At 44.3% G+C, this 19,200-nt stretch overlaps 1 protein-coding gene across 1 annotated transcript in view; it reads left to right on the top strand.

Annotated features, from left to right (window-relative positions):
* Window positions 1–19,200, top strand: part of LMAN1 (lectin, mannose binding 1) — a 225,099-nt gene that overhangs the window by 119,069 nt on the left and 86,830 nt on the right. Inside the window, exon 11 of the mRNA XM_069220369.1 lies at window positions 11,256–11,409. Within this exon, the coding sequence (XP_069076470.1) occupies window positions 11,256–11,409 (154 nt within the window). The remainder of the gene's footprint in view (window positions 1–11,255; window positions 11,410–19,200) is intronic.

Here is a 19,200-nt window from a genome sequence, read left to right as displayed (position 1 = left end):
GAGCCATAACTCCAAGGGAGGAGAAAAAGTACAAGCAACCGCCAACAGATCCAGTTTATATTACAACGCAGTTAACACCAGACTCAGTAGTTGTCGGGGCAGCTCGTAAGAGAGCGAACTCTCATACCTCGGGGACGCACCACCTCCAGACAAGGAGAGTCGCAAATTTGATGCTGCGGGCAAAAGGGTTGCAGCACAAGCAGCAAACCAATGGCGCATTGCCAATTCACAAGCACTTTTGGCAAGATACGATAGAGCTCACTGGGATGAGATGCAACATTTCATAGAACACTTACCCAAGGAGTTCCAGAAAAGAGCACAGCAAGTGGTGGAAGAAGGACAAAGTATCTCTAATAATCAGATACAGTCTTCAATGGATGCAGCAGATACGGCTGCAAGGACAGTAAATACTGCAATAACAATAAGAAGGCACGCATGGCTGCGCACGTCAGGGTTCAAGCCGGAAATTCAACAAGCCGTGCTAAATATGCCATTTAATGAACAGCAGTTGTTTGGGCCGGAAGTCGACACTGCTATTGATAAACTCAAAAAAGACACTGATACAGCAAAAGCCATGGGCGCACTCTACTCCCCGCAGAGCAGAGGCACATTTTGCAAAACACCTTTTAGGGGAGGGTTTCGAGGGCAACCTATTGAAACCACAACATCACAAACAAGGCCCACTTACCAAAGCCAATATCAGCGGGGAGGTTTTCGGGGGCAATATAGAGGGGGACAATTCCAGAAAAATAGAGGAAAGTTCCAAAGCCCCAAAACTCCTCAAAATAAGCAGTGACTTACAAGTCACACATCCCCATCACATAACACCTGTGGGGGGGAGACTAAGGCAATTTTACAAACATTGGGAGGAGATAACAACAGATACTTGGGTACTAGCAATTATCCAGCATGGTTATTGCATAGAATTTCTCAAATTTCCTCCAACAGTCCCACCGAAAACACACAGTATGTCAAAACAACATATAGATCTTCTAGGATTAGAAGTTCAAGCATTGCTCCAAAAAGAAGCAATAGAATTAGTACCAAAACAAGAATTAAACACAGGAGTTTACTCACTGTATTTTCTAATACCCAAAAAAGACAAGAGTCTAAGACCTATACTAGATCTCAGAACATTAAATACATACATCAAATCAGACCACTTTCACATGGTTACATTACAAGAAGTAATCCCACTGCTCAAACAACAAGACTACATGACAACACTGGATCTAAAGGATGCATATTTCCATATACCAATACATCCTTCACACAGAACGTACCTAAGGTTTGTATTCCAAGGGATACATTACCAATTCAAAGTGTTGCCATTCGGAATAACAACTGTGCCAAGAGTTTTTACAAAATGTCTGCCAGTAGTAGCTGCACATATCAGAAGGCAGCAAATACATGTGTTCCCGTACCTAGGCGATTGGTTAATCAAAACCAACACGCAAATACAGTGTTCACAACACACAAAATATGTCATAGAAACCCTACACAAACTAGGTTTCTCAATCAACTACCCAAAGTCACACCTTCTGCCGTGTCAAACACAGCAATACCTAGGGGCAACAATCAACACAGTAAAAGGGATTGCCACTCCAAGTCCACAAAGAGTCCAAACATTTCACAATGTAATACAAGCCATGTATCCAAAACAAAAGATACAGGTCAAAATGGTAATGAAACTGCTAGGCATGATGTCTTCATGCATAGCCATTGTCCCAAATGCAAGGCTGCACATGCGGCCCTTGCAACAGTGCCTAGCATCACAATGGTCACAAGCACAGGGTCAACTTCTAGATCTGGTGTTGATAGACCGCCAAACATACATCTCGCTTCAATGGTGGAACAGTATAAATTTAAACCAAGGGCGGCCTTTTCAAGACCCAGTGCCACAATACGTGATAACAACAGATGCATCCATGACAGGGTGGGGGAGCACACCTCAATCAGCACAGCATCCAAGGACAATGGGACATACAGCAAAGACAGTTTCATATAAATCACTTAGAACTGTTAGCGGTATTTCTAGCGCTGAAAGCATTTTAACCCATAATAACCCACAAATACATTCTTGTCAAAACAGACAACATGACAACAATGTATTACCTAAACAAACAGGGAGGGACACACTCGACACAGTTGTGTCTCCTGACACAAAAAATATGGCATTGGGCGATTCACAACCATATTCGCCTAATAGCACAATTTATTCCAGGGATTCAGAATCAGTTAGCAGACAATCTCTCTCGGGATCACCAACAGATCCACGAATGGGAAATTCACCCCCAAATACTGAACACTTACTTCTGAATTTGGGGAACACCACAAATAGATCTATTTGCAACAAAGGAAAACTCAAAATGCCAAAACTTCGCATCCAGGTACCCACAACATCAGTCTCAGGGCAATGTGCTATGGATGAACTGGTCAAGGATATTTGCGTACGCTTTTCCCCCTCTCCCACTCCTTCCATATCTAGTAAACAAGTTGAGTCAAAACAAACTCATACTAATAGCGCCAACATGGGCAAGACAACCTTGGTACACAACACTACTAGACCTTTCAGTAGTACCCCATGTCAAACTACCAAACAGACCAGATCTGTTAACACAACACAAACAACAGATCAGACATCCAAATCCAGCATCGCTGAATCTAGCAATTTGGCTCCTGAAATCCTAGAATTCGGGCACTTAGACCTCACACAGGAATGTATGGAGGTCATAAAACAAGCTAGGAAGCCTACCACTAGACACTGCTATGCAAATAAGTGGAAAAGATTTGTTTATTACTGCCATAATAATCAAATTCAACCCTTACACGCATCTGCAAAAGATATAGTAGGATACTTACTACATTTGCAAAAGTCAAAACTAGCTTTCTCTTCCATAAAAATACATCTTACTGCAATTTCAGCTTACCTGCAAATTACGCACTCAACTTCATTATTTAGGATACCAGTCATTAAAGCATTTATGGAAGGCCTAAAGAGAATTATACCACCAAGAACACCACCAGTTCCTTCATGGAACCTCATCATTGTCTTAACACGACTCATGGGTCCACCTTTTGAGCCCATGCACTCTTGTGAAATGCAATACTTAACGTGGAAAGTTGCATTTTTAATTGCCATCACATCTCTAAGAAGAGTGAAATTCAAGCATTTACCATTCAAGAACGATTTATTCAAATACACAAAAATAAAGTAGTTCTACGGACAAATCCTAAATTCTTACCAAAAGTAATCTCACCGTTCCACTTGAATCAAACGGTAGAATTACCAGTGTTCTTCCCACAGCCAGATTCTGTAGCTGAAAGAGCACTACATACATTAGACATCAAAAGAGCACTAATGTTCTACATTGACAGAACAAAACTAATTCGAAAGACAAAACAACTATTTATTGCCTTTCGAAAACCTCATACAGGAAATCCAATTTCAAAACAAGGTATTGCTAGATGGATAGTTAAGTGCATTCAAACCTGCTATCTTAAAGCTAAAAGAGAGCTGCCTATTACACCAAAGGCACACTCAACCAGAAAGAAAGGTGCTACCATGGCCTTTCTAGGAAATATTCCAATGAACGAAATATGTAAGGCAGCAACATGGTCTACGCCTCATACATTTACCAAGCACTACTGTGTAGATGTGTTAACTGCACAACAGGCAACAGTAGGTCAAGCTGTACTAAGAACATTATTTCAAACTACTTCAACTCCTACAGGCTGAACCACCGCTTTTGGGTAGATAACTGCTTACTAGTCTATGCACAGCATGTGTATCTGCAGCTACACATGCCATCGAACGGAAAATGTCACTTACCCAGTGTACATCTGTTCGTGGCATTAGTCGCTGCAGATTCACATGCGCCCACCCGCCTCCCCGGGAGCCTGTAGCCGTTTAGAAGTAGATCTTGAACATTTGTACTTTAAAATTCATTATATACATACGTATTCACTCCATTGCATGGGCACTATTACTAGCATACACAACTCCTACCTCACCCTCTGCGGGGAAAACAATCTAAGATGGAGTCGACGCCCATGCGCAATGGAGTCGAAATGGGAGGAGTCCCTCGGTCTCGTGACTCGAAAAGACTTCTTCGAAGAAAAACAACTTGTAACACTCCGAGCCCAACACCAGATGGCGGGATGTGCACAGCATGGGAATCTGCAGCGACTAATGCCACGAACAGATGTACACTAGGTAAGTGACATTTTCCATATATATATATATATATATATATATATATATATATGTATGTATGTATGTTCGATGGCATGTGTAGCTGCAGATACACATGCTTTGCACATCCCGCCATCTAGTGTTGGGCTCGGAGTGTTACAAGTTGTTTTTCTTCTAAGAAGTCTTTTCGAGTCACGAGATCGCGGGACTCCTCCCCTTTCGGCTCCATTGCGCATGGGCGTCGACTCCATCTTAGATTGTTTTTTTTCCCGCCATCGGGTTCGGATGTGTTCCTTTTCGCTCCGTGTTTCGGTTCGGAAAGTTAGTTAGAATCTCGGAAAATTTGACGGTATTGTTTGCGTTCGATATCGGGTTAGTTACTACAGATCGACACCGACTTTTGAAGAGCTCCGGTGGCCCTTCGGGGTTTTTTCGATCCCCCGTCGGGGCCTGGTCGGCCCGGCCACGTGTCTCTTCAAGGCTGATGGAACGGACCCCATTCCGCTTCTGCCCAAAATGTCACAACAAGTATCCGTATACAGATCAGCACCTGGTCTGTAACTTGTGTTTGTCTCCAGAACACAAAGAAGATACTTGTGAAGCCTGTCGAGCGTTTCGGTCGAGGAAGACATTAAGAGACCGAAGAGCGAGAAGACTGCAAATGGCGTCGGCGCCGACAGGACAAAGGCATTTGGAAGAGGAAGAAGAAACCTTCTCCATCCAGGAGTCGGACTCGGACAAGCTCGATCCCGAAGAAAATGCTAAAACCGTGAGTAAGACGTCGAAACATAAAACTCACGAGAAGACCACAAAAGCCCAGGGGACGCCACCGCCAACAGGCCAAGGCTTAACCCGAAAAATAGGTGACCGATCATCGGCACCGAAAAAGGGCACGCTTGTGTCGAAGTCATCCGACTCCGGTCGAGATACCGGCACACAGCAATCTCGAGCCCGAGACAGCGGCTCCGAGCAAGTTCGGCACCGAGACAGCGGCACCGAAATGGGTCAGCACCGAGAGACCACGACGCCGAAAATAAAGAAAGTGTCATCGGAGCCAAAAAAGGCTACCGAAAAGGTTTCCATTCCGAAACATCCAGCCTCGGAACCGAAATCAGGTTCCTTCACAGAGGAACAGGGATTGTCCTCCCAAATGCAAGGACATAAGTTTGGACAAGAACTAGAATCAATGGAGCCAGACTACACTCAAAGGAGGCTCCACATTCAAAAGGATACAGGGAAGATAAGCACTCTTCCCCCAATTAAAATTAAAAGAAGACTTGCCTTTCAAGAAAAGGACAAGCAGCCACAGGCAAAGGTGGCAAGACAAACAACTCCGCCACCATCTCCACCACCATCAATGCACACATCACCTGTAGTCACTCCACCACTGATGCAATCCCTAACTCATACTGCAATGAGTCAGGATGATCCCAACGCATGGGACCTTTATGATGCGCCAGTATCGGATAACAGCCCAGACTGTTACCCAGCGAGACCGTCGCCACCTGAGGGCAGTACATCCTACGCGCAGGTGTTCTCAAGAGCAGCGGCTTTTCATAATGTCACCTTGCATGCAGAACCGATTGAGGATGACTTTTTGTTTAATACACTATCCTCCACTCATAGCCAATACCAGAGCTTACCTATGCTACCTGGAATGCTCAAACACTCCAAACAGGTGTTTCAGGAGCCTGTGAAGGGCAGGGCCATAACTCCAAGGGTGGAGAAAAAGTACAAGCCACCGCCTACAGACCCTGTGTATATCACACAGCAATTAACACCAGACTCTGTGGTAGTAGGGGCAGCTCGCAAGAGAGCAAACTCTCACACCTCGGGAGACGCACCACCTCCAGACAAGGAGAGTCGCAAATTTGACGCTGCAGGGAAAAGGGTTGCAGCACAAGCAGCAAACCAATGGCGCATTGCCAACTCACAAGCACTTCTGGCAAGATATGGTGGAGGAAGGACAAAGTATCTCAAATAATCAGATACGGTCAGCAATGGATGCAGCAGATACAGCTGCAAGGACAGTAAATACTGCAGTAACAATAAGGAGACACGCATTGTTGCGTAGGTCGGGATTCAAGCCGGAAATACAACAAGCCTTGCTGAATATGCCTTTTAATGGACAGCAGTTGTTTGGGCCGGAGGTGGACACTGCTATCGAAAAACTTAAAAAAGACACTGATACGGCCAAAGCCATGGGTGCACTCTACTCCCCACAGAGCAGAGGCACATTTCGCAAAACACAGTTTAGAGGGGGGTTTTGAGGACAAGCTACAGAACCCACAACCTCACAAACAAGGCCCACTTATCAAAGTCAATATCAGCGGGGAAGTTTTCGGGGGCAATATAGAGGGGGACAATTCCAAAAGAATAGAGGGAAGTTCCAAAGCCCCAAAACTCCTCAAAACAAGCAGTGATATCCAAGTCACAAATCCCCAACACATAACACCTGTGGGGGGGGAGACTAAGCAATTTATACAAACATAGGGAGGAGATAACAACAGACACTTGGGTAATGGCAATTATCCAGCATGGTTATTGCATAGAATTTCTCAGATTCCCTCTGAGAACACACAATATGTCAAAACAACACATGGATCTTCTAGGACTAGAGGTCCAAGCATTGCTACAAAAAGGAGCAATAGAATTAGTACCAATTCAACAGAAAGGAACAGGAGTTTACTCTCTGTACTTTCTCATACCCAAAAAGGACAAAACACTGAGACCTATATTAGATCTCAGAACATTAAATACCTACATCAAATCAGACCACTTTCACATGGTGACATTACAAGACATAATCCCACTGCTCAAACAACAAGACTACATGACAACACTAGACCTAAAGGATGCATATTTCCATATACCAATACATCCTTCACACAGAAAGTACCTAAGATTTGTATTCCAAGGGGTACATTACCAATTCAAGGTGTTGCCATTCGGAATAACAACTGCGCCAAGAGTTTTTACAAAATGCCTGGCAGTAGTAGCTGCGCATATCAGAAGGCAGCAAATACATGTGTTCCCGTACCTAGACCATTGGCTAATCAAAACCAACACACTAGAACGGTGTTCACAACACACAAAGTACGTCATAGAAACCCTACACAAACTAGGTTTCTCAATCAACTACACAAAGTCACACCTTCAGCCGTGTCAGACACAGCAATACTCAGGGGCAACAATCGACACAGCAAGAGCGATTGCCACTCCAAGTCCACAAAGAGTACAAGCATTTCACAATGTAATACAGGTCATGTATCCAAACCAAAGAATACAAGTCAAAATAGTAATGAAACTCCTAGGCATGATGTCCTCATGCATAGCCATTGTCCCAAACGCAAGATTGCACATGCGGCCCTTACAACAGTGCCTAGCATCACAATGGTCACAGGCACAGGGCCAACTTCTAGATCTAGTGTTGATAGACCGCCAAACATTCACCTCGCTTCAATGGTGGAACAATATAAATTTAAACCAAGGGCGGCCTTTTCAAGACCCAGTGCCTCAATACGTAATAACTACAGATGCCTCCATGATAGGGTGGGGAGCACACCTCAATCAACACAGCATTCAGGGACAATGGGACTCTCAGCAAAAACAGTTTCACATAAATCACTTAGAACTATTGGCAGTATTTCTAGCGTTAAAAGCATTTCAACCAATAATAAACCACAAACACATTCTTGTCAAAACAGACAACATGACAACGATGTATTACCTAAACAAACAGGGAGGAACACACTCAACGCAGTTGTGTCTCCTGACACAGAAAATATGGCATTGGGCGATACACAACCACATTCGCCTAATAGCACAGTTCATTCCAGGGATTCAGAATCAGTTAGCAGACAATCTCTCTCGGAGTCACCAACAGATCCACGAATGGGAGATTCACCCCCAAGTACTACACCGTTACTTCCAAAATTAGGGAACACCACAGATAGACCTGTTTGCAACAAAAGAAAACGCAAAATGCCGAAACTTTGCATCCAGGTACCCACAAGATCAGTCTCTGGGCAATGCGTTATGGATGAGTTGGTCAGGGATATTTGCATACGCTTTTCCCCCTCTCCCACTCCTTCCATATCTAGTAAACAAGTTGAGTCAAAACAAACTCAAACTCATACTCATAGCACCAACTTGGGCAAGACAACCTTGGTACACAACACTACTAGACCTCTCAGTAGTGCCTCATATCAAACTACCAAACAGACCAGATCTGTTAACTCAACACAATCAACAGATCAGACACCCCAATCCAGCATTGCTGAATCTAGCAATTTGGCTCCTGAAGTCTTAGAGTTCGGACACTTAGACCTTACACAGGAATGTATGGAAGTCATAAAACAAGCTAGAAAACCAACCACTAGACATTGCTATGCAAATAAGTGGAAAAGGTTTATTTATTATTGCCATAATAATCAAATTAAACCCTTACACGCGTCTGCTAAAGACCTCGTAAGCTACTTGCTACATTTGCAAAAGTCAAAACTAGCTTTTTCATCCATTAAGATACATCTTACCGCAATTTCAGCTTACCTGCAAATTACCCACTCAACTTCACTATTTAGGATACCAGTCATAAAAGCCTTTATGGAAGGCCTAAAAAGAATTATACCACCAAGAACACCACCAGTTCCTTCATGGAACCTCAACATTGTCTTAACACGACTCATGGGGCCACCTTTTGAGCCCATGCACTCATGTGAAATGCAATATTTAACATGGAAAGTTTCATTTCTAATTGCCATCACATCTCTAAGAAGAGTAAGTGAAATCCAAGCATTTACCATACAAGAACCATTTATTCAAATACACAAGCATAAAGTAGTTCTTCGGACAAATCCTAAATTTTTACCAAAAGTTATATCACCGTTCACTTGAATCAAACAGTAGAACTACCAGTGTTCTTCCCACAACCAGATTCTGTAGCTGAGAGAGCACTACATACATTGGACATCAAAAGAGCGTTAATGTACTACATTGACAGAACCAAACAAATTCGGAAAACAAAACAATTATTTGTTGCTTTCAAAAAAACCTCATTCGGGAAATCCAGTTTCCAAAGAAGGCATTGCTAGATGGATAGTTAAATGTATTCAAACCTGTTATCTCAAAGCAAAGAAACAACTGCCTATTACACCAAAGGCACACTCGACTAGTAAGAAGGGTGCTACTATGGCCTTTCTAGGAAACATTCCAATGACTGAGATATGAAAGGCAGCCACATGGTCTACGCCTCATACGTTTACCAAGCACTATTGTGTGGATGTGTTAACAGCACAACAAGCTACAGTAGGACAAGCAGTACTACGAACTGTGTTTCAAACAACTTCAACTCCTACAGGCTGAACCACCGCTTTTGGGGAGATAACTGCTTACTAGTCTATGCAAAGCATGTGTATCTGCAGCTACACATGCCATCGAACTGAAAATGTCACTTACCCAGTGTACATCTGTTCGTGGCATGAGACGCTGCAGATTTACATGCGCCCACCCGCCTCCCCGGGAGCCTGTAGCCGTTTCGAAGTTGATCATGAGCATTTGTAAATATATCACTTTAAACTACATTATGTACATACATATTTACTCCATTGCCTGGGCACTATTACTATAATACACAACTCCTACCTCACCCTCTGCGGGGAAAACAATCTAAGATGGAGTCAACGCCCATGCGCAATGGAGCCGAAAGGGGAGGAGTCCCTCGATCTCGTGACTCGAAAAGACTTCTTCGAAGAAAAACAACTTGTAACACTCCGAGCCCAACACTAGATGGCGGGATGTGCAAAGCATGTGAATCTGCAGCGTCTCATGCCACGAACAGCTGTACACTGGGTAAGTGACATTTTCCATATAGAGTACAGGAGGCTGACAAGGATACTCAAACAAAACCTTTTCAGGGACATATTGTGTTTAATAGTGGTACAAGTAAAATGAGTTAGCCAGCATACAAAGCCTCGTAGGGGGGGAACTAGCACATATGTTCCAAGGGATCATCCAAGGGAGTAGTGTTAGAGGTGGTTTAGTAAATACTTTGGTCTAGATTTGACAATTTGAAGTGAAGGATTAATCTTGATCTATGTGGGAAGGGGCATTCTAGATGCTGGAGTATTCTGTTAGAAGGTGCATTTGAGGGTTGATTATTATTTTCTTAAAGCTATTTTTGAGAAGTGTGGATCTGCATGTGCTATCGAATAAATATTCATGATGATGAACATTTTAACATGCTGATTTATGCTTTGAATGTGAACATGTACTAAAGGGTAATGAGTCATGGTGCAAAGCACACTCTGGATTGGGGCTGGTGTAATGAAGAAGTACTCCCTTATGTACCTGCTCATCCATCTATCCATGGCACCCTGTGACCCTACCAGGATTCAAAATCGGGCTACAAAAACGTGTTTTGCAGCTTGAAAAGGGAGTGACTACTGCTCCAGCCACCCTTTGATACATCTGTACAGTCTAACTCTCCACTCATCGGTCCACTCACTTGCACACCAATTTGTCAATTTTCCCAATCACCCTAACATTCAGCCATCTATTAGACATTGATGACCATTACTGATGGGGCCATTGAGGTTTGCTATTGTCTGTGGACATTGATGTTTATTACTGCCTTGGACCGTTGAGGTTTACTGCTGCATGGGGCCATTCAGGCTGGTTAGAGTCTGAGACCTAATGTCATTACCACCGGTGTGCATTGCTGTATGTACTGCCAGAGGATATTTCTTTTCAATACTGTTGTTGAATTGAGGTTTGTTACTGCCTGGGGCCATTGAGGCTCATTACTGCCTGGTGACATTGAGGCTGTTTAATGTCTGGGGTCTGTATATTTGGCTTCCAGCAACTCTCAGAGTACCTGCATCTGCATACCTGAATGTTGTGTCTCAATGTCGGCATGCTGTCCATACCAAGTTAAAACCTTTTGACTGCATTAGTGCTGATGAGAATTCACAGTAGCGTGATAATGCGTGTTTTTACTCTGTGCAGAGTGATTCAGTTGATGCTTATTTTCATTCAAATACTTCTTGGTTTGATATTTCAGAAGTGCTATAAGTGATACCTTAAGGACTGCTGGAGGAATTCAACACTTAGGATCTGCAGGTGGAGGCTATGAGACTGCTCAGCACTTTTCTGACATCAAAGAACACCTTCACGTGGTAAAGCGAGACATTGAGCATTTAGTGCAAAGAAATCAGGTAAACTTTCATTACATATTTTATGTTTAACATCTCTGCTATTTTGTAATTTAACTAAATGTTCCTTGTAGTCTGAGAGTTATGTGTTATACTAGCAAACATTTTTATCAGATATCTAATTTCAAATTAACTGTTTTCTTATTAGCTAAAAACACATGGGATAAGGGGCGGAATCAAATGCATTAAGTTCTGTAAACTAGCTGAAGTTCCATCCCGTTATTTTGGTCCCGTTACTAATTTTGGTTTCAACTAATGTTCTTAAATCCAAATGTTAATATAAATGTAAAGCACTCCTTGTCCTGCAGTTTCTGCTAGCACATGTGCTAGAATAGCAGTCAGTTGGCCTCTGTCGTTACTCTTCTTTACTATTGGAGACCCTAGAGTTTTGTTGGTGCAAAATTTTATTTTATTGTTCACTGACGTGCATTTCCCTTAAATCACTTATATAGATTTTATTTCCTCCCCACGAACAGTCTTTGAATGAGCATTGATCAGCAAATGTACGTTATAGTCTCTCTTAAATGTGTTTTTTAGACTAATATTTTTTTAGAGAGGTCAGAGTTTTATGCCTTGATGTTATTTCCTCTGACAGCAGCTCCTCTCGCTTACATCCCCGCCCCCCACTCGCACCGACTCCACTCCTTGTACTCAGGCTCTTTCTTCCGTCTTCCATTCTCGCAGTGAAAAAACAGTAAGCTAAATAACTGATCTGGTATTCACAAGGGAGCGCTGTTGCCATGTGCAGTGTTCATATGCCATCATTGGTACTGCAGTAACTTGTTTCACATACCATACTTTCTGCATCCAGGCCAATAGTGCAGGCAGCTGGCTTGGGATTTCCATTTCAGTCCTTGTGCTGTTGCCATTATTCTGACTGTTAACTTTGATAGTTGCCATCTGCCTTCCTTCTGTCCTGCGCTCCTTACTTGCTCCATTCCTCACATCTCTACACCCACGTACCTACTTCTCCTATTTGTTTGTTCAGCCACTTCATTTTCTATCCCTATAACCCAACTTTACTCAGTGTATTGTGGCTGCTATGCATCTCCCAAGCCAGCCGCAGGCACAGGGACCCTGCGTTAGGGGATCCACAAAGGAGCTGTAGTGGCATAGCCACTGCTCTCCTAGGGGGCAAAGTTTGAGACCTTAGGTGCAGCATACACACCACATCAATGTAACGGGCTAAGTAACAGATACCCAGCAGAGGCCCTGTACTCATAGCACCATGGCGAACAAATGGCCCCACTTGCAATGGTAGGGTTATGCACCCTACCCTATCATCCCTTGTGGAAGCTTACATCACTGCTGCAGGGTCAAAGTACTTAAGTCCATGTGATATTTTTTTTGTCTGATCTTGTGACCTGCAGGCGACTACTGGATCTCTGGAAATATTGCACAAACTGACTAAGTTGTCTTACTAGGACTCCAATCTGCATCCTGCAGATTCCACAAAGTTCAATGGAGCAAAGACATTACGTGCATTAGGCATTTTGTGCCTGTATGGGAATGGAGACCTGCATCACTGGTACAAACTCCCAGACAGGCCATCTCAGCCAATGGGCCATTTTATAAGCTGGTATGCCCACAGCAAAATTCAGAGGGTAACTTGAACATGCAGGGTTCAAATCCATTTTAAGCCAGTTATCATACTTATAGGGTTGAAAACGTGAGTACCCACTATCACTGAGTTGCCTGATACGAATGCCTACTATTTACAGTGCTACTTAAGTGCAAGTATTTATGTATGGGGTTTATGAAGTGTTAAGGTTTTTATAAGCAAGAGCACTATACAAAGCTATGGTAGAGGGAAGGAGTACATAGGTTGGGGGGGGGGGGTAGTACAAGGAAATCTGGCAGGAAAGTGGAGTGGGGGGCTGGAACGGCAACCGTATTACAAGTAGGATTCTGTGATCCAGCAGGTTGTATGCGGAAGATGTGTTGCTTTTGAAGAGTTCATTTAAAAAAGTAGTAGCGAGGAATCTTCCTGAATCAAGGAAGGAGGTAGTTCCAGATATTAAGAGCATAGCAGTTGAATGATAAACATCTGTTCGATGGCATCTGTCGCTGTAGATACGCATGTTCTGCAATAGCTCGCCATCTGGTGTTGGGCCGGAGTGTTACAAGTTGTTTTTCTTCGAAGAAGTCTTTCGAGTCACGGGACCGAGTGACTCCTCCTTTTGTCTCCATTGCGCATGGGCGTCGACTCCATCTTCGATTGTTTTTTTTCCGCCATCGGGTTCGGACGTGTTCCTGTCGCTCCGAGTTTCGGAACGGAAAAAATAGTTAATTTCGGAAGATTTTCGTCGGTATTGTTGCGTTCGGGATCGGCGTACTTAGATTCAACACTGCATCCAAGATCGAAGAGCTCCGGTGCCCTTCGGGGTAGTTTTTCGATCCTCCGTCGGGGCCTGGTCGGCCCGACCGCGTGCTGAGGAACGCCGATGGAACGGACCCCGTTCCGTTTCTGCCCCAAATGCCACAATAAATACCCCTACACAGACCAACACTTGGTCTGCAACCTGTGCCTGTCACCTGAGCACAGCGAAGACACCTGCGAGGCCTGTCGTGCGTTCCGGTCCCGAAAAACACTCCGAGACCGTCGAGCCAGAAGACTTCAAATGGCGTCCGCACCGACAGCCCAACGGGAGTTCGAGGAACAAGAAGAGGAAGGTACCTTCTCGATCCAAGACTCAGACTCCGAAGGATTCGACGATACACAAACCGTGAGTAAGACGTCGAAAACCACACAAAGAAACATTTACAAGGCCCAGGGGACGCCACTGCCACCAGGCCATGGCTCGACCCATAAATTCGGTGACCGACCGTCGGCACCGAAAAAGGCCCAAACAGTGCCGAGATCGTCCGACTCCGGTCGAGACACCGGCACGCAGCCTTCTCGGGACCGAGAAAGTGCTGGAGACAAGCCTCGACACCGAGATGCCGGTGTGGACACGGCTCGACGCCGAGACAGCGGCACCGAAACAGATCGACGCCGAGAGGTTTCGGCCCCGAAAAAGAAAAAAGTCACCTCGGAGCCGAAAAAACACGCAGACAAAGTTTCGATGCCGAAACAAACTGCAAGCGACCCAGCTTCAGGCTCTTATACAGAAGAGCACTCGCTAACCTCCCAAATGCAAAAGCATAGGTTTGAGGAAGAGCTACAAGCAACTGATGTGGACCATACGCAAAAGCGTATCTTCATTCAGCAGGGGACAGGAAAAATAAGCACCCTTCCCCCCATTAGGAGAAAGAGAAGGTTGGAGTTCCAGACGGAACAAGCACCACAACCAAAAGTGGTGAAAAGGGTTACACCACCACCCTCTCCTCCGCCCGTGATTAACGTTTCACCAGCACAAACGCCATCACACTCCCCAGCTCACACCACCATGAGCCAGGGTGACCAAGATCAGGACGCATGGGACCTATACGACGCCCCAGTGTCAGATAACAGCCCGGAGGCATACCCTACAAAACCATCTCCACCAGAAGACAGCACCGCGTACTCTCAGGTGGTAGCTAGAGCAGCACAATTTCACAACGTAAGCCTCCACTCAGAACAGGTCGAGGATGATTTCTTGTTCAACACACTCTCCTCCACCCACAGCTCCTACCAAAGCCTGCCTATGCTCCCTGGTATGCTCCGGCACGCAAAGGACATATTTAAGGACCCGGTCAAAAGTAGGGCAATCACACCAAGGGTGGAAAAAAAGTATAAGCCGCCTCCTACGGACCCGGTTTTCATCACAACACAGCTGCCACCAGACTCTGTTGTTGTAGGAGCAGCCAGGAAAAGGGCCAACTCTCACACATCTGGAGATGCACCACCCCCAGATAAAGAAAGCCGCAAGTTCGATGCAGCTGGTAAGAGAGTCGCAGCACAAGCTGCAAACCAGTGGCGCATCGCGAACTCCCAGGCACTACTTGCACGCTATGACAGAGCCCACTGGGACGAGATGCAACATCTCATTGAACATCTGCCCAAAGACTTCCAAAATAGGGCAAAACAAGTGGTTGAGGAGTGACAGACCATCTCCAACAACCAGATACGTTCCTCCATGGACGCTGCAGATACAGCTGCACGGACAATTAATACATCTGTAACTATCAGAAGGCATGCATGGCTCCGAACGTCTGGATTTAAACCAGAGATTCAACAAGCAGTTCTCAATATGCCTTTTAATGAAAAAGAACTGTTCGGTCCAGAAGTGGACACAGCTATTGAGAAACTCAAAAAAGATACGGACACTGCCAAAGCCATGGGCGCACTCTACTCCCCGCAGAGCAGAGGGAATTACAGCACATTCCGTAAAACGCCCTTTCGTGGGGGGTTTCGGGGTCAAAGCACACAAGCCAGCACCTCACAAGCAACACCGTCCACTTACCAGGGACAGTATAGAGGAGGTTTTCGGGGACAATATAGAGGAGGGCAATTCCCTAGAAATAGAGGGAGATTTCAAAGCCCCAAAACCCCTACTACAAAACAATGACTCACATGTCACTCACCCCCTCCACACAACACCAGTGGGGGGAAGAATAGGTCATTATTACAAAGCATGGGAGGAAATCACTACAGACACTTGGGTTCTAGCAATTATCCAACATGGTTATTGCATAGAATTTCTACAATTCCCTCCAAACATACCACCAAAAGCACAAAATTTAACAACACACCATTCCAATCTCCTGGAGATAGAAGTGCAGGCACTATTGCAAAAGAATGCAATCGAATTAGTGCCAAACACACAAATAAACACAGGAGTTTACTCACTGTACTTTCTGATACCAAAGAAGGACAAAACGCTGAGACCAATCCTAGACCTCAGAGTAGTGAACACTTTCATCAAATCAGACCACTTCCACATGGTCACACTACAAGAAGTATTGCCATTGCTAAAACTGCACGACTACATGGCAACTTTAGACCTCAAGGATGCTTATTTCCATATACCAATACACCCATCGCACAGGAAATACCTAAGGTTTGTATTCAAAGGAATACATTACCAATTCAAGGTACTGCCTTTCGGATTAACAACCGCACCAAGAGTCTTTACCAAATGTCTAGCAGTAGTCGCAGCACACATAAGAAGGCAGCAAATACATGTGTTCCCATATCTAGACGACTGGCTAATCAAGGCCCATTCGTTAATAGAGTGCTCAAATCACACAAATCATATCATACAAACCCTCTTCAAACTAGGGTTCACCGTCAATTTCACAAAATCCAAAATTCTGCCACGCAAGGTACAACAATACCTGGGAGCCATAATAGACACATCAAAAGGAGTAGCCACTCCAAGTCCACAAAGAATTCAAAATTTCAACACCATCATACAACGCATGTATCCAACACAAAAGATACAGGCAAAGATGGTATTACAACTCCTAGGCATGATGTCATCATGCATAGCCATTGTCCCAAACGCAAGACTGCACATGAGGCCCTTACAACAATGCCTAGCATCACAGTGGTCTCAAGCACAGGGTCACCTCCTAGATCTGGTGTTAATAGACCGCCAAACTTACCTCTCGCTTCTGTGGTGGAACAACATAAATTTAAACAAGGGGCGGCCTTTCCAAGACCCAGTGCCACAATACGTAATAACAACAGATGCTTCCATGACAGGGTGGGGAGCACACCTCAATCAACACAGCATACAAGGACAATGGAACGTACATCAAACAAAACTGCATATCAATCACCTAGAACTTCTAGCAGTTTTTCAAGCACTAAAAGCTTTCCAACCAATAATAGTTCACAAATACATTCTCGTCAAAACAGACAACATGACAACAATGTATTATCTAAACAAGCAGGGAGGGACGCACTCCACGCAGTTAAGCCTGCTAGCACAAAAAATTTGGCATTGGGCAATTCACAACCAAATTCGCCTAATTGCACAGTTTATACCAGGGATACAAAATCAACTCGCAGACAATCTCTCTCGAGATCACCAACAGGTCCACGAATGGGAAATTCACCCCCAAATACTGAACACTTATTTCAAACTCTGGGGAACACCTCAGATAGACTTGTTTGCGACAAGGGAGAACGCAAAATGCCAAAACTTCGCATCCAGATACCCACACAAACAATCCCAAGGCAATGCCCTATGGATGAACTGGTCAGGGATATTTGCGTACGCTTTTCCTCCTCTCCCTCTCCTTCCTTACCTGGTAAACAAACTCAGTCAAAGCAAACTCAAACTCATATTGATAGCACCAACTTGGGCAAGGCAACCCTGGTACACAACGCTGCTAGACCTATCAGTGGTACCCTGCATCAAATTGCCCAACAGGCCAGATCTGTTGACACAGCACAACCAAAAGATCAGACACCCAGATCCAGCATCGCTGAATCTAGCAATCTGGCTCCTGAAATCCTAGAATTCGGGCACTTACAACTTACCCAAGAATGTATGGAAGTCATAAAACAAGCAAGAAGGCCATCCACCAGGCACTGCTATGCAAGTAAATGGAAGAGGTTTGTTTGCTACTGCCATATTAATCAAATACAACCATTACACACAACTCCAGAACATGTAGTGGGTTACTTGCTTCACTTACAAAAATCTAACCTAGCTTTCTCTTCCATTAAGATTCACCTTGCAGCAATATCTGCATACCTGCAGACTACCTATTCAACTTCCCTATATAAAATACCAGTCATTAAAGCATTCATGGAGGGCCTTAGGAGAATTATACCACCAAGAACACTACCTGTTCCTTCATGGAACCTAAATGTTGTCCTAACTAGACTTATGGGTCCACCTTTTGAACCCATGCACTCCTGCGACATACAGTTCCTAACCTGGAAGGTGGCATTTCTCATCGCCATTACTTCCCTGAGAAGAGTAAGCGAGATTCAGGCGTTTACTATACAGGAACCTTTTATACAACTACACAAAAATAAAGTCGTCCTAAGGACCAATCCTAAATTTTTGCCAAAGGTTATTTCACCGTTCCATCTAAATCAAACAGTGGAACTTCCAGTGTTCTTTCCACAGCCAGATACCGTAGCTGAAAGGGCACTACATACATTAGATGTCAAAAGAGCATTAATGTATTACATTGACAGAACAAAGAACATCAGAAAGACTAAACAACTCTTTATTGCATTTCAAAAACCTCATGCAGGAAACCCAATTTCAAAACAAGGTATAGCCAGATGGATAGTTAAATGCATCCAAATCTGCTACCTTAAAGCTAAACGACAGCTGCCCATTACACCAAGGGCACACTCAACCAGAAAGAAAGGTGCTACCATGGCCTTTCTAGGAAACATCCCAATGCAAGAAATATGTAAGGCAGCCACATGGTCTACGCCTCACACATTCACCAAGCACTACTGTGTAGACGTGTTATCCGCACAACAAGCCACAGTAGGTCAAGCTGTATTAAGGACATTATTTCAGACTACTTCCACTCCTACAGGCTGATCCACCGCTTTTGGGGAAATAACTGCTTACTAGTCTATTGCAGAACATGCGTATCTACATCGACCGATGCCATCGAACTGAAAATGTCACTTACCCAGTGTACATCTGTTCGTGGCATCAGTCGCAGTAGATTCGCATGTGCCCACCCGCCTCCCCGGGAGCCTGTAGCAGTTTGGAAGTTACCTTCAATTATCTATATATGTATCATCTCAACCTTAAATAGGTGCATACTTAGTCACTCCATTGCATGGGCACTATTACTACAATTCAACTCCTACCTCACCCTCTGCGGGGAAAAACAATCGAAGATGGAGTCGACGCCCATGCGCAATGGAGACAAAAGGAGGAGTCA

The sequence above is a fragment of the Pleurodeles waltl genome, chromosome 1_1, assembly GCF_031143425.1.
Source record: "Pleurodeles waltl isolate 20211129_DDA chromosome 1_1, aPleWal1.hap1.20221129, whole genome shotgun sequence".
In the NCBI taxonomy this organism is placed as follows: domain Eukaryota; kingdom Metazoa; phylum Chordata; class Amphibia; order Caudata; family Salamandridae; genus Pleurodeles; species Pleurodeles waltl.
Note: the sequence above shows the minus strand (reverse complement) of the source record. Positions and strands in the feature narration are given on the sequence as shown.